A 15,110-nucleotide genomic window follows, 5' to 3' on the forward strand; every position below is an offset into this window, starting at 1 on the left:
GGGAGAAGAAGAAATGAAAAGGAAGAGAGAAAGAGAGAAGAAACATGAAAGTTAACAAAGAAATGGGAAGGGAGAGAGAGAGAGAGAGGAGAATGAGTGAGAAAACATAAAGGGGTGAGAGGGGCAACAAAGAAAGAGAGAGAAAGAAAGATAGGAAATAAGAGAGGGAGAAGAAGAAAGAAAAGGGAAGAGAGAAATGGTCATCGCGTCTGTTGTAACCTCGTGTTTTGAAACTGTTGAGCAATATATGAAAGGTGGGATGGTGACTATAGCAGCAGCAGCAGCAGCAGCAGCAGCAGCAGCAGTAGTAGTAGTAGTAGTAGTAGTAGTAGTAGTAGTAGTAGTAGAGATAGAGAGAGAGAGGTTTTGTTAAAGGTGCACCTTAGGTGTGTTTGGCGCTTCAAGAAGGCGCGGAAGACCAAATGGAAAATGATGAAGGTCGTGATGTTTAAGATTGCAAGGCATATCTTAATCAGCGTGTCCCATGTCCTTGCTCTCAATTGAATATCGTATACAAAAACATTGGATGTAGCCGTAAAATTTATTACATGGAGGTGGCATCTCATTCCAAGGAGGAGTGCACCTATTGCGGCCAGTTAGAAGAGGAGACAAGCAACCTTTCAGACTTTTCTACAATCTTGGAGCCTGAGATGGAGGCAATGATTAATGCATTGATCCCCATGGATGCCGAGACATTTGATCTACTTAGAGAGGAAGCATTCATACCATTATACAAGTATCTCGCCTGAAGACGATGCTTGCACTCCTAAGTGTGCAAGCAAAATACGGGTGGAGTGATGCTAATGTGATCAAGTTGTTCAGGTACCTTCTACGTACGCTTCATTGATTTCTTTTCAGTACCATTATAAAAAACAATTGTGCTTTTTCAAGGTGTCTTATGATTTCTTTTCAAGTTACTAAAGTATTATATATTACCACTTTCAAATACCATGCCTGAGTCTCGTGATGATGCGCGACATGTTTTATGAAAGCTTGGCATAAACTACAACAGCATCCATGCATGTGTCAACGATTGCTTGTTGTTTCGAGGAGAGTACGAGACAATGGAGACATGTCCAAAGTGTGTTGCTCACAGATATCGATATGACTTGCAAGGGTAAGCCATCCCTTAGAAAGTTCTTAGACACTCTTCACTCATCCCTCGTATACATCACATGTTTCATACGTTGGGCTTGGCGAGCTTGACAACGTGGCATGCACAAAATAGATTCACAGATGGAGTCTAATGAATATCAATGGGTTCACATGCATGGAGCCACATTGACTCTACCTTTCCAAGCTTTGCATGAGAGCCAAGGAATCTTCGGCTCGATCTAGCTATGGATAGCGTGAACCCATTCGGTCTCCGCTCAACTTCTTACAATGTGTGGCCTGTAGTCCTTGTTAACTAAAACATCCCACCATGGCTTTCTACAAAGAAAGGACACATGATCCTTAGCTTGCTCATTCCTTGCCATTATAAAGTCAAGAATATGGATGTCTATCTCCGTCCATTAGTTAATGAGCTTAAGATCTTTTGGGAGGAGGGGGTCACCGTGAAAGATATGAGCAAGCGCGATGGTGGCAGTCCACCAATATACGAGCCATTCTCATGAGGACCATGCATGACTTTTTGGAATTTGGGGAGTGCTCAGGTAAGTAGGCTTTTGTTCTTGTTGGTAATATCTATCATAGCTCGTTCAAGTTTGTATTCATAGGATAGAGTTATTGGGACAAGTATGGTTACCTCAGGTTATCATGCATGTCCATTGTGTGGGCCACAGTTAGACTCTTGAAGGTCACGAACCATGAAGAAGATGGTATATGGAGGACATGCCACTTTCTTGTTAGAGGGTCATGAATTGAGGGAAGGTTTTCTTGGACGACCTCTAGCACAAATGAATGCCCAAAGCTAGTACGAGCTAAAAATGGTCCACAAGGAGCCGCATCCAAATGGAATGTGACAGTTCTCAGTTTTCTACAAGTTGCCGTATTGGATCCACTTACTAATCAACCACTTGTTGGATCCCATGCATATTTTCAAGAATGTGGACAGCTTAATATGGGACCACATCACAGGAAAGAGAGACACTAGAGGGGCACGAATGGATTTGAAAGAGGTAGGCAAGATAGAGGCACTTTGGCCGCAGTCGAGTGTTGATAGTCACTTGCATCTACCTCGCACTCCTTGGGTTTTGTCCAGGAAAGAAGAGCACTTTGTAAAGCAAATTATCATGTTTATCTGCACTCCGACGGGTATAATGCGTTCTCTCATATCCGCATTCTCTAAAGACGATTAATTATCAGGGCTAAAATCCCATGATTGGCATAAGATATGTCAGGTTTGTACTACAAATGGATTGTAAGTGGCCTGCGTATTTTGCTATTTGGAGTGTAGTCGTTGTTCGTAATGCTTTTTCATTTGTGGCAGTTTGTACTACCGATCGCGATCACAGGATGCCTCACTCCAGAAATACATGGGGCGATTTACAAGTTATCAAATTTAGTGCAGTGGATCTCATAGAAGGAGATCAAGACATCCTCTATTGAATCCGCAAGGCGGGGAGCAGTGGAGACGGTCTATCTCTTTAAGAAGTACCTACCTACCCACAAACATGCTCACAATACAAACCCACCTCGTAGTGCGTCTTATAGATGAAGTGAAGATTGTGAGACTTGTCTATACTCGTTGGATGTTCTTCTTGAAGCACTTCATGAAAACCCTAAAAAGCTTTATGCGACAATGAGCTCAGCCAAAAGGTAGCATGGCTAAAGGTTGGTTGGTGTCCGAGGCATTAGTGCATATCTCACAATGGCTATCAACGGTGGATTCAACAATATGCTATGGTCGCTGAAGGATGATGATAGACTGATCGAAGATGTGGTGGTTAGAAATGGGGTAGAAAAAAGGATAGATGCTGCAATGGAGGAGAAAGTGAATTGTTTTTGTATGTTGCACCATGCCTCCATGGAGGCGTGGCTTGTTAGGTACGACCAAGCCAGGAAAGATCGGGAAGAAGTGTGATCCGAATTTCGATGTAGTATGTATCACCAACCGATTCAATATCCCGAGGGCATGGAGGAGATACCATGGTTTATATCTATGTGATGGTTGCATGGAGCTTTGATTGCAGCCTCTCGCAAAGGGGTGGAGATCTCTATTGAGGCGTGGGAATTCTCAGGGGGGATGTAGTCCAAAGGTGACCACATGTTTTATAAGTTGTCATATCTAGATTTTATATGTGATAACTAATTAACCATTTCAATATATAGTACAAAATATACAGTGCGGTGTGGTTGCATGGATGACATTTTCGTGTGGAGTGTATCGATAAAATGCACTCCACAATGGATTGTGGTGTCATGGCAAAGTTCGAGCAAGAGAGCTGACGGCGAGCCACGAATCCAAAAACCATTATAGAAGAGATAGAGTATTTTGAAAACTTGCAAAGTATTATCACGATGGATTACCGTAGCTTCTGCGTGATCCTATTCTATGTGCAGTGGTTCAAAGTGGTACTGGAAGGAGCCCGGGCAACTGTTTGACAAGGTCCATCTGGATTTCTCAAAATAGATTCTGAAAAAAGATGGAAGGATTTGCGCGACATGTTTGTATTGCCGGCCCATTGTAAATAGGTGCATGAACTCATGTTTTTTAAACTTTTATTACGACATGTATATGTCACAAATGTTAAATCTCTCTTATATGTGATTTTGAATAGGTAATTTTCTATCCAAACCCCTAACAACCTCAATGGTAGTATGCCATTAGGGCCAAAAACGCTTCAAAAAATGCACTTTTCTTAATCAAGGGATTAAGGAAATGGCCAAAGAGAGTTTGCCACATGTACAAGAATATGGTATTCTTGTCTCCTCCTTTTTGGAGATAGTAGAGTCCACTTCGTGATTATCTTCTCTCTTTTAGCCAAAATCTCCAAACAATGACATGTTTTGGTAGTAACAAAGACCTTGTTTACTTATAAAATTTGACAACACTGGTTATGATAAAGATGTTGTGAAATTAGTAATGACTTTTTTGAAAGTTGGGATATTTTCATTAATCTTTTTAGTATTTCTTCTTTGTTCATCTTTCTCAGTGAGCTTCTTTCTTTGCTCATTTTCCTTTTCTCAACGAGCACTTTTCTCTGCGAATTCAATCTAAGTATGGCATCCAAAAGATGCATGTCTCATTTAATAAACTCTTGCACTATCTATAGCCAAGGAGTAGACGGAAATTGGGAGCCCAAAACCTTTTGCATAAACAATTGGGTAATCATTTGCCCTCTTGCAAAGGCTCTCACAAGGTCAAAAGAAGAAAAAGAAAGGATATAAAATATCACTGGAAATGGCATATCGTTGCTTTCAAAATTACGCATGAAGGGTGATTAGACAAAGTGCAACATGTTTATATGGCCAAGGATATGCACTTATCTCCTAACGAACATGTTTGCCAGCAAACACATTGTAAGTCTTAAATTGATAACATATATGATATATTTTTTTATTTAAGCAAGTATTAATATCGAACTTTGGTTGTAGATATATTTTCATCAACAAGTATTGAATGGCAACCTGTGGAGAGTTTAAGTGGAACTTTCAATCCAATTGATTCATAAGGCATTTGCTGACATTATATATGTTGATGAGACCGTCAGTTCTTTTAGTGACAAAAGAATTTTTATATATTACGTACAATATGTGGTTCTGTCTAAAGAGGGTACATATGGACATGTCGAGGATTTGCCATTGCCAAGTCTCTCATCTCTAATTTGGGAGGTTCCTAACAAGGCAACCATGCATAGTTTTAAATTCAAAATATCTCAAGATATTCAAAAGTCCATGATAGCTGGAAGGATCTCAAGAAGAATACGCTTGTCATGGTTTATCCCCTTACATATCTTTGTGGGCTACTTCAAAATAGCAAACTTATAGAGAACAAAAGTATCTTGGCTAAGTAGAAATTTTACAGAAGCAGAACTAGATAACATTATAGGAAAGCTTTGGAAATCTAGAGAGGTTGACCATAAGGGCAACACCATGAGGTGTATTGTATGCCCCCAATCCTTGTCTCTGTGATATAATATAACACGATAAACTCTTGCTTTGGGTTATGATTATAGGAGACACAAACTTAAACTAGGCATATGGATTCCCTTGGATTGTGATATAGATTGTGTGCCCTTCAATTTTAAGGTGCAAGTTATAGAAAAGGAGATAAATATCACTTCCAATTGGAAGCTTAAAGATGTAAGGGATACCTTGGAGATACGAGATTGTACATCCCCAGAATATAAGTTCAAAGTCAACGGCAAAATAATCAGAAAAGAGTTGAAAGGACTTGCTCTTGTATGAGTTTCTTGCCTCCCACAATTGTAAGCTTCGAGCCATAAATATGAAAACATTGATGACATTTACATTTGACAAAAACTTTTTCATTAAATGAAGAGTTACATAATTGAAGTGTAGATATACAAGGATCTTGATTCATTTGCATCTATTTGTCTTCTTTCACCTTTATAACTTCTTCATCACTTTCTAAAAAGATATTTAATCTCCTTGCAATGGCTTTTTTCTTTGGTTGGTCGAAGAATTTGACTTGGACACGGGGCCTCTTCTCTTTAGGTGGTTGATGAGGAGATGGATGAGAAAGTGTTATCATTTCTGTCTTTTTGGAGCTTACCTTACTTGTCTTTCCAGATGACTTGCATTTTGCCTTACTCTTAGTTAAGGATTTAAGTGGAGGAGAGTCGGGGTCAATAGGCATGATCGCCCTATCCAAATTTAACTCAATACATCTCTCTCTTATCCACCATGTGTATGAATCGGGGTGATCTTGGCACTACAAGGAAAGTTGTAATAAGTTGTAAGGGCAATGATAGTTCGTACTTGTAGGGAATTAAAACAAAGAAATGGAATGATTATAAAAAATTTGATGATAATGTAGTAGTTGTGAAAACTGAAAACTGAAAGACATGTTGCTCAAAAGAGAATATGAAAGATACTTACATTAACCCCATCTATCTTGAGAATCTTTAAATCTATTGTTCTACAAACATTTGAAATCACTCTCCATCCACAAGAATATGCATCATTTTGCAAGGGCACTTCTTGTAAGAGAAAGCTATATGGTTTTTGAGGATCAGCAAGATCCTTATATGAGGTGTCCAAAAAGATAATCACCAACCTGCATGCACTCTAAATGGAAACATGTTACTAAAAAAATAATAATCAAATAAATAAACAATAAATCAAAAAGTGAGGATTATTGTATTCAATGCACATTTTTGCTTGGCCATGGATACCAGTAAGAGAGTTCATAAGGATAATTTTTCTAGTGAGAATATCAATATATATTAAGCTCCAATGTCCTCTACAAAGTAAAATGTTAGTAGGGAACGCATATTACAAAAAAGAAGTATACATCAAGCCCTTTGCAAAATTGCATACCTTTCGATGTAAGGAAAAAAAATATTACAATTTGTGATTGGATTGAACGTTCTGAAAAATAATTGTATGTTTGAACGAGATCTTAAAAACAATTCCACTGATAACAGTGGATCAACGACAAATATAGTTTTAGAGATTTCTTGGCTCAAAGAAGCAATCAACGCCCTAAAACCGGTATCAAAAACAAAGGAATGTTAGTTGCAGTGAACAACACTATCATTCCATTTTTTTAAAAATGAGTCAAAAAGCCTTACCTTATGCAACAAAAGACTACAAAATCTGAAAATTGAATATCTTTCTTAACAAACATGGATTTTTCCTCAGGGGAAATACTAAGATAATCTTCTGAAGTACAAGAGACATTCACAACCATTTTCCCGTATACCTCCCCCATTCTCTTCAATTTGATAAGACCAAGGACAATGATTTTCCTCTTGCAAACTTCATCCTTTGACTCTAAAATCTCTTGTGGTCGTTCTCGATGGGTAGACACTTGTTCAGGGGCAGTCTTTGGAGGGTATTAATGTGTCACCTCCTCAATCACTAGTCATTTTGCTTTCCTAGACAATTTTGGAGGAACGTAAAGGATCTCAAATGCTTTTTAATTAGTAGTGAGCAAGGGCCTCAATACCTTGTCTTTGTTTCATTAATTTATTGAGCTTTTCTACTTTAAAGTAATAATCTAATTCATGCTTTCAAGAATAAAATGACTTTTATTATTTTTCAAAAATAAAATAGCATTTTTAACTTTATTTTATAACATGGTTTTGGCTAGGATTATTCGCAGCTAGCCCCACATTAAGTGACGATATTGGCGGTGTAGCCACATTTGGGGTGATGCCACACCTCATCTTCTTGGCGGCATGATGAGGATATTTTTGGGTTTTAGAGAAAGAAGAAAATTGAGAAGATTTTGATAGCATAAGGGTGTCGTCATTGCTTCTTTGATCGCCCTTCTTGATAGCAGAGTTTGTTTAGCTCCACACTCCATGCTCTTACAATGGAGGGAATGAGTCTTATTTATTGGAGAGGAGGGAGGTGTGGGATGTTGTCTGCATAAGCGATATCTGAGGTGTCACATGGTGGCACCATGAAAATGATGGGTGATGGGTTGATTAATTGGGTGTCAGCTTATTAAAATTTTCTAAATTCTTTTTAACATGAAAATGCCATGTGTAGGATATTTCTAGTGAGGTGATAGTCTGAGATTTTTCCAAAAAATATAATTTTTTAATTTTTAGAAAAAAATAAAAAGAGGATATGAGGTGTCCTAACAAAGTTAGAAGTGGCTAGAAATATTCAAAAAAAATCTATGAAAATTGGAAAAATTGGAGGTGAAGTACTAATGTGGTAACTTAGGAATTTTCAATCAATAAAAAAGAATCTTGTTTTTGAAAATTTTATGAAAATTTAGGATATGAGAAATTAGGTGTCTTGTGGAGATTAAAAAGTACTAGGATTTTTCTAAATTTTTTATATAATAGCTAGAAAAATATGAGAATGAGTACTTATATGGTAAGAGATGGGAGGAAAAGTACACACTCTTTCTAATCATTGCTTATGTCTCTCTCACCATGTGTCATTCTCTTGTAATGTCCTACTTACAATTGAACTATTTCTCTCTTTTAGTTAACTACTCTTTGGCTTTTAGTTAGAATTAGACTAACTGGATGATTTTTCTTTTCTTCTTATTTTTCCTTTTCATGCATGCATAATTTCTTATGTATTTTGTTGATGACTACGATGGAGTTTTCATAATAAGGAATAACGCGCATACACTATTGAAAATAATTAGCCCGTGTTTGCAAAAACTATTCTTTTTGCATGTGTTCGTGTGCTTTTAAGTAAATGCATAATCACACATCAAGAGTGAGTTCACAAACGTAAATTATATCTTTATTTATGAAATGTGCATGCATGTGTTCACGTGTATACATTTGCACATATGCCTAAGGAGGAGCTCACATGGATAACTTATCCCCACAGATTCGGTACTTTTAAGGCTTAAGTCCTTTGGCTAGTGGGAGGGGGGGCGGGGGGGAGTTCATGCGAGGATCAACGATTTTGCTCGTGAATAAAATGAAGAAAATTGCCATGGGAGATTTCTTAAATTTTTTGTGTGTATATTTTGTGTTGTCAAGGCTGTTTGTTACACTCATCAACACAAACACGGAAGTGCCATGGGACTGGAACTCTTCTAGGAGGGGGGTGATATTAACCCCAGTTTGAGATGGAGACAAAGAAATCCAAGAAAACTCCAAATGTAAACACAAAGAAAGGAGCATGAAGAGAAATGGCCAAAAGCACAAGCGGGGGTTGAAAAGCTAAGCCAAAGGCAAAAGCACATTTTTAAATGCAATGTGCTCATAAAACTTTCGTAAAAGAGCTCCAAGCTCCCTCCTATGCGAATTGTAAAGGGTAGAAGGGCATAGATAAAGAGAAAGGGCAACTAGAAGGGAATGGAAAAAGAGGACCTTGCCATAATGGCCGATCATGTAAAAAAGGAGATGGGCACCCAAAGGGATAAGGGCTTCGTATATAAACTCAAAAAGTGAATGAGAAGCTCATTCTTTGGTGTGTGGCAAAGTGGACTCATCTTCTTCTCTTCTTCTGTCCTTCTTGCTTGCTTGAGTGTGCTTGAGAGAGGGAGTGTGAGAGTGTGAGGGTGAGGGATCAAGGAGAAGAAGCTCTCCATCATCTCTTCTCTTGTCTTGCGCGCGCGGCTATGGAGGATGGAGCTTGAAGGAGGAGGCTTGAGGTTGCTTGAGCTCACATCACAAATCGTGGAGCTACCGATGTGCTTGAGGGAGGAGACAACTCAATCGGGCATCGAGGTAAGCTCACTACACTTGTAGAGAGGGATAGCGCATCGGCTATCTGAGAGATAGTCGTTAGCGCTCAGCTTGAAATGCAATCGAGCGTGAGCTCCCAACGTGTGCACACACACACACACACACACACACATGGAGGGAGGCAAGGAGGGAGGGAGGGAGGGAGGTAAAGATAGATAAATAGACAGATAGATAGATAGATAGATAGATAGAGTTCATAGGCAGGATCCCCCCATAGTGAGAGGTTATCCATCCCAATCAAGGAGAAGAGGCCTAGATAGATAGATAGAGTTCATAGGGAGGATACCCCCATAGTGGGAGGTTATCCATCCCAATCGAGGAGAAGAGGCCTTATTGTGTGATAGTCAATGACCAGTCTGAGGGGATAACACAAGTTCTAAAGGCTCTACAATAGCCTTAATGAAAGACCACTAACATTCTTTTACATTTGATTATTATTGAGATAACACTTTATTGTATACATTGTGCACGCACGCACACACCCATAGAGGGAGTAAGAAAGGGAGAGATAGAGTGATGGAGGGAGATAGGAAAAAGTAACAAAAGAAGAGAGAGTCTATAGAGAAGGGAGAGTAAGACAAAGGGAGGCGAGGCAAGAGAGGGAAGAAGAAGGAGATTAATGACAAAAGAGAAACTCGAGATTTTTAGAGGAAGATCAATATACTCTTACCATTATCTACCTCATCAGCCATCCACCCTTGTGTCCCTCTAAATCTCTCCATTCTCCCTAATATCACACTTCACATCCAAATAAACTACTCTAGTCCCTAATATCTTAAGCTTTTCACTCCATTTTCCATGATATCTTACTTCATGTCTAATGAAACTACTCTACTTCCTAATACCTTAAGCTTTTCACTCTAAGGATTATTGAATCGTACATATTCTTCCTTCCTATCACCTCGATCCTTCACTAAAATCTGCATGCAAAGAGCTATTCTTTCCCTAAGCAAGACATCCTCCTTTGTTGTATCAAAGCGCTTCTGTCCAAGCACCACTCCCTTGCTTTGCCTTAATCTAAGCAAATGTATTTATGGTTTTAGTGTCAGTGAGCATGTGGAAATAGTTTGAATGAATGGGTATGTTGGCATGCTTTCTTTAGTGCAATGTTAACCCTTCTTGTACTCTATTATCCATTCATCTTTGTAGGCATTCAGGCACCATTCCCTTGTTTGGACTCAATCCAAACAAAGGTTTCTATGGTTTTAGTGATAGTGAGCATGTGGAAAGTGTTCGAGTGCATGTGTAAGTTGGCATGATTTCTTAAGTGCAACGTTCACCCTTCTTGTACTCTATTATCCATTCATATGTGCAAGCATTAGTGCGCGTATGCACACACACACACACACAAAGATGTGTGTGCGTGTGAGTGAAATTAGTAAATCATTTGTAGTTTAAAAGGAACCATAAAACCATATTAAAAGTTAAGAATTAATAGTAGTCAAAATCCATGTGTTTATCATCATTAACATATGTGTTATCTTTTGAGGATGAAGGAAGGCAAAAAGCGTATTGCAACAAGCTATGTTAAGAAGGCAAACATGGCTAAATATAGGTTATGTCACAAGCATTATGGTCATGAATTCACTAGCAGTGCTACCAGAACTTGTAACACTTGTTTGGTGTTGGTAATAATATTGTTCATTTCAATACCACATTGTCAATATTGGCTCCACTTGACCATGTTCCAGGCCAAGGAGAAGAATATCCCCACAATGAGGGGCCAAGGAGAAGAATATCCCCACAATGAGGAACATGTACTCTTGACATAACACACAATTGAGAATTTGCACATGCAAATATATTTGTGCATACACTCGCAAATTTATACACAAGACCACACAAACATGTACATATGTAAGTACATCTATGTGTATATATGTCAATATGTGCATATATATGTATTCGTGGATGTGAATGTACTTGTAATGAATGAGAGAGAGAGAGAGAGAGAGAGAGAGAGAGAGAGAGAGAGAGAGAGAGAGAGAGAGAGAGAGAGAGAGAGAGAGAGAGAGAGAGAGAGAGAGAGAGAGAGAGAGAGAGAGATGTGTGTGTGTGTGTGTGTGAGTGTGTGTGTGTGTACGATGTCTTTTCGTACACATGTTGAAAAATGGTACATAGTGTTTTTGGCAATGAGGCATTCTAGCACTAGACATTGAAAAATGAAATATTACAATACAATGTTATTTTTGGCAATGAGGCATCCTACTGCTACAGAAGGTTCAATTTTTTTTTAAACATTATAATTACACTAAGGAGCCTCATGTTGTCTTCTTGTGTGAGCATCAACTCAAATAAATTTGTTGCAATAACAAAAGGAAATGCTAGTGAAGGGGGTGGTCATCAAAATCTGTGCCATCAGAGAAGTAAGATCCTTCTTGGAGCCAATCAACACTAGTGTCACCCCAAGATCGAGGTCTAATCTTCCAATTCATGTAGATGAATCTTTCGAGCTTTTCGAAGAATTCAATTTTGTTGAGAAGCGGGTTCCAGATGCCACTTACAATGCAATAGTTGATGTCGTAAGGAGCCCTATGATGGGCTCCGTGCATTTTTCTAGAAACAAGGACGCCCATGTCTTGCAAGGTCACCACCAAGGGGGGCAAGTCCTTCTTCTTAGAGTGCGCCCATGAGTGGAACTGTTGGCTAAATACAACACATGCTAGAAAGACACCCAGGAAGGCATCTAGTTGAGCATGGCTAGGAAGCAGAAGGAAAGGCAGGAGTGTGAATGAGGCCGGGCGGGCCAAGGCATGTATGTTGTTGGCAAATTGGCGCTTGGTAATGGTCCATGGCCTCTTGTGGTGTCCTTGGAAGGCATCAATTTGGGGACCAAAGAGGGGTGTCCGAGAGTCACCATAGTTGTCCACCCCCCAATGGTAGACCCCAGTTCCCAAATCAGCAAGGATGTAAGCAACAAGAGCTGCAAACATGGACGAGATGCCCTCTTCAATGGACTGGGATGCCTCAAAGGATTTCCACATCATGCCAGCCATAGCTACACACCCGGCTGAGACCCAGGCCCTGTGTGCCCATGTTGACTCCAATGAGGTGTCCGTCAAGCCCATTTCTTCCGTGGAGCTGGCGTCCGCCTTCCTCACCGGCTTCAATGGCTCATGATCAATAAAGCCAGTTTCAACGGCTGCCGATTTGCCAGCTTCAATGGGAGCAGGCCTTTCCACCAGAATTGCATTGACGAAGAGGGCCGGCCTTGAGCGCCGAGAATTACTATGGGTTTCTGCAGCGTTGCAGACGGAGCTGCGCAAGCAGATACGGAGGAGAAGGTAGCTGCAGCAGCCATTGCGCTTGGGATGAGGCGACAGGTGAGCATGGAAGATGGAAGAGGATGATGATGAAGGAGTAGAGGAGGAAGAGGAAGGAGAGAGAAGGTGGTGGGAGCTACAGCGCAGTAGCTCCATGGAACAAAAGTGAGGAGATTGCAGGATGGTACTGCAGACGCGAGAAGTGGATGAAGAGGGTGGAGGGGGAGAAGGGGAAAGTAGACGGCAAGGAGGAGTAGAGGTGAGAGGAGAGGCTGGGTATAGCTAGCCTGAGAGAGAGAGAGAGAGAGAGAGAGAGAGAGAGAGAGAGGGGGGGGGGGGGGGGGGGGCGCCAACCGGGGGGGTCTAGGCAGTATGCGCAAGCGAGAGGGCGGCGTTTTTGGCTATCCAGCGACCACGTCCTCAAACGGAAGGCTCCTTCTCTTTGTTGTCGTGGCCCCACACCGAATTTCCCTGAACGCCACCCCTTCGGTCCTTTTCGTTCCCAGCCACCCATTTCCAACCGCGTGTGCACTCCTCTCTGCACTTTTTAAATGGGCTTACTCCCATCGCTGCTTTTTCTTTTTTTCTTTTTTTAATTCCCTGCTTTTTCGCTTATCCACACTGCTGATCAATTTTTCCTCCAGCGCGACAAAATAGGTGTATAAATGTACCTTTGTAAGAGAAACACACTAAGCCACCACATGAGTGGGCTCAAATAACCCATGGACTCATCCGGATGGCCATCCATAGAAATCCGATGTGGTTGCGCATATTCTATATGGTCATGCTATATTTTCTCAAGCGGTACGGACACGTTGACCAAGTCCACTGGGAAAAGTGTTAAACCAACAAGCAACTGCCATTAGTTTCGAACCAAGAAACCTCTTGGTTCACACGATGAATCTTTACCATCATGGTATCTAGGCAGGCAAGTGTGAAAGTCGTACAAACAAGAACAAAGGTTTCTATTCTACCCAAGTGTGAAACGGGCCTAAAGCAAAGTAATATTAGCAAAAGACCTTCGGGAATGGACATCCCGGATGATATAATTTCTCCAATTTGTCACACGCTTAGTCTTGCTTCAAAGGCTAAGATCTTTCTCAGGAGAAGAATTGTCAGGGTAGAAAAAAAGGCCCAGATGATGGCAAGTGCCGTTGTGGGAGTGATGAAGCACTCAAGCACTTATTTTGGAATGGTTGCATAGCCAAAACATTCCGGACCCAAGTTCTAAGTCATCTCAACATCATGGTTAATGAACAACTAAAGGTTTGGGAGGATTGAACGACAAAATGTACTATTTTGTATTCTTGGGAGGATTGAATGTGCAAGTAAGCCCAACAGGCTGGCTTTTTACTCTATTAGATTCCATACTTTAACGGATCAGGATAAATAACTGCGCTAAAATTTGTCATTCGTGAGGCGTGACCGGGAGGCGCCGGTAAACGTCATTGGCGCCCCTTAGAAAAAAAATTGAAATTATCTTTTCAAAAAAAGTGAAATAATAAAACCCATAGTCGAAATTAGTGAACCCCTTGGGTCTAGGAATTGAACCCGGGACCGCCACACATGCACTATAATGGTGTTACCAACACACCAAGCCTTCATTCAAAGTCTTATTGTTTTTTAATTTCAAGTTAAAACATTATTATATGCAGGCGCCCCCCAGAACCGGCTCCCACCGGTCTCCCACCGCCACACTGGACAAAAGACAAAATGAACCACAAGGTTTTTATCCTCTACGTACTTTAACGCTCAATCTAAGAGGCTCGAACGAGTTTGACCTCAGATGGAGTCAAGAGTTGTGGTATCTACATGCATAGATAGCACACAAGGTTGTGTGGTTTTGGGATGCATCTTATATAAGCTAGGAAGAATTACTACTAAAGGCGTAGCTAAAACTAGCAGAGCTATTAATTAGCAAGTTGAGCCTACCTTTTGTAAGTGCGTGGGAGCCTGATATTAGCAATATCTTAAGTGTCTATCTAGCATAACATGCTTATGCTTTAGTGAGTATTGCTGACTAACATTAAGAGTCGTGCCACACGAGGGTAATTCAACGTGTGCAAGGACGCTCAACTCTCTTCAGCTCGGTGCTTCACACTCTTGTGCAATGCTCTCTCCTCGCGCGTTCCTCCGGAGTCCGGAGTCCTGATTGACCACAACGTCTGCCCCTCCTACACGTGGACTGACTCCTCCTCTTTCCAGCCACACGTGCAAAATTTCTAAGACGCACCATTTCAATGCTCAAAGGCGGCCAAGGTAGAAATGCGAGTATCCTAACCATATACCAAGATTCGAACCATCGTCCCTACGTGCACTACCTACCTACCTATATTACCTCTTACCAACTCTCTCTCACCGTAGGTTAACCTTAATCTAAATATGGGATTTAGATAACACAAGAAATACGAGATTACTATGCAAAAGGACCCCAAAAATCACGACATGTCGACAAATACATGGACTACCATATCAGATTAAGCAATTGATTGTTAGTAGAAGAATGCTTTTGTACGAATTATTGATTCTTTAGTATGAAATAATCTTC

The 15,110-nt window shown here is 40.5% G+C and overlaps 1 protein-coding gene across 1 annotated transcript; it reads right to left on the reverse strand.

Annotated features, from left to right (window-relative positions):
* Positions 1 to 11,434: 11,434 nt before the first annotated feature.
* LOC148027362 (fatty acid desaturase 4-like 1, chloroplastic) lies at positions 11,435 to 12,838 on the reverse strand. The gene has a single exon (XM_087690633.1). The coding sequence runs from the start codon at positions 12,716 to 12,718 to the stop codon at positions 11,624 to 11,626; it is 1,095 nt and encodes a 364-aa protein (XP_087546759.1). The 5' UTR covers positions 12,719 to 12,838; the 3' UTR covers positions 11,435 to 11,623.
* Between the last annotated feature and the right edge of the window lie 2,272 nt (positions 12,839 to 15,110).

The sequence above is a fragment of the Lygodium microphyllum genome, chromosome 13 (assembly GCF_053477565.2).
Source record: "Lygodium microphyllum isolate KBCC chromosome 13, Lygodium_microphyllum_v1.1.10, whole genome shotgun sequence".
In the NCBI taxonomy this organism is placed as follows: Eukaryota; Viridiplantae; Streptophyta; class Polypodiopsida; order Schizaeales; family Lygodiaceae; genus Lygodium; species Lygodium microphyllum.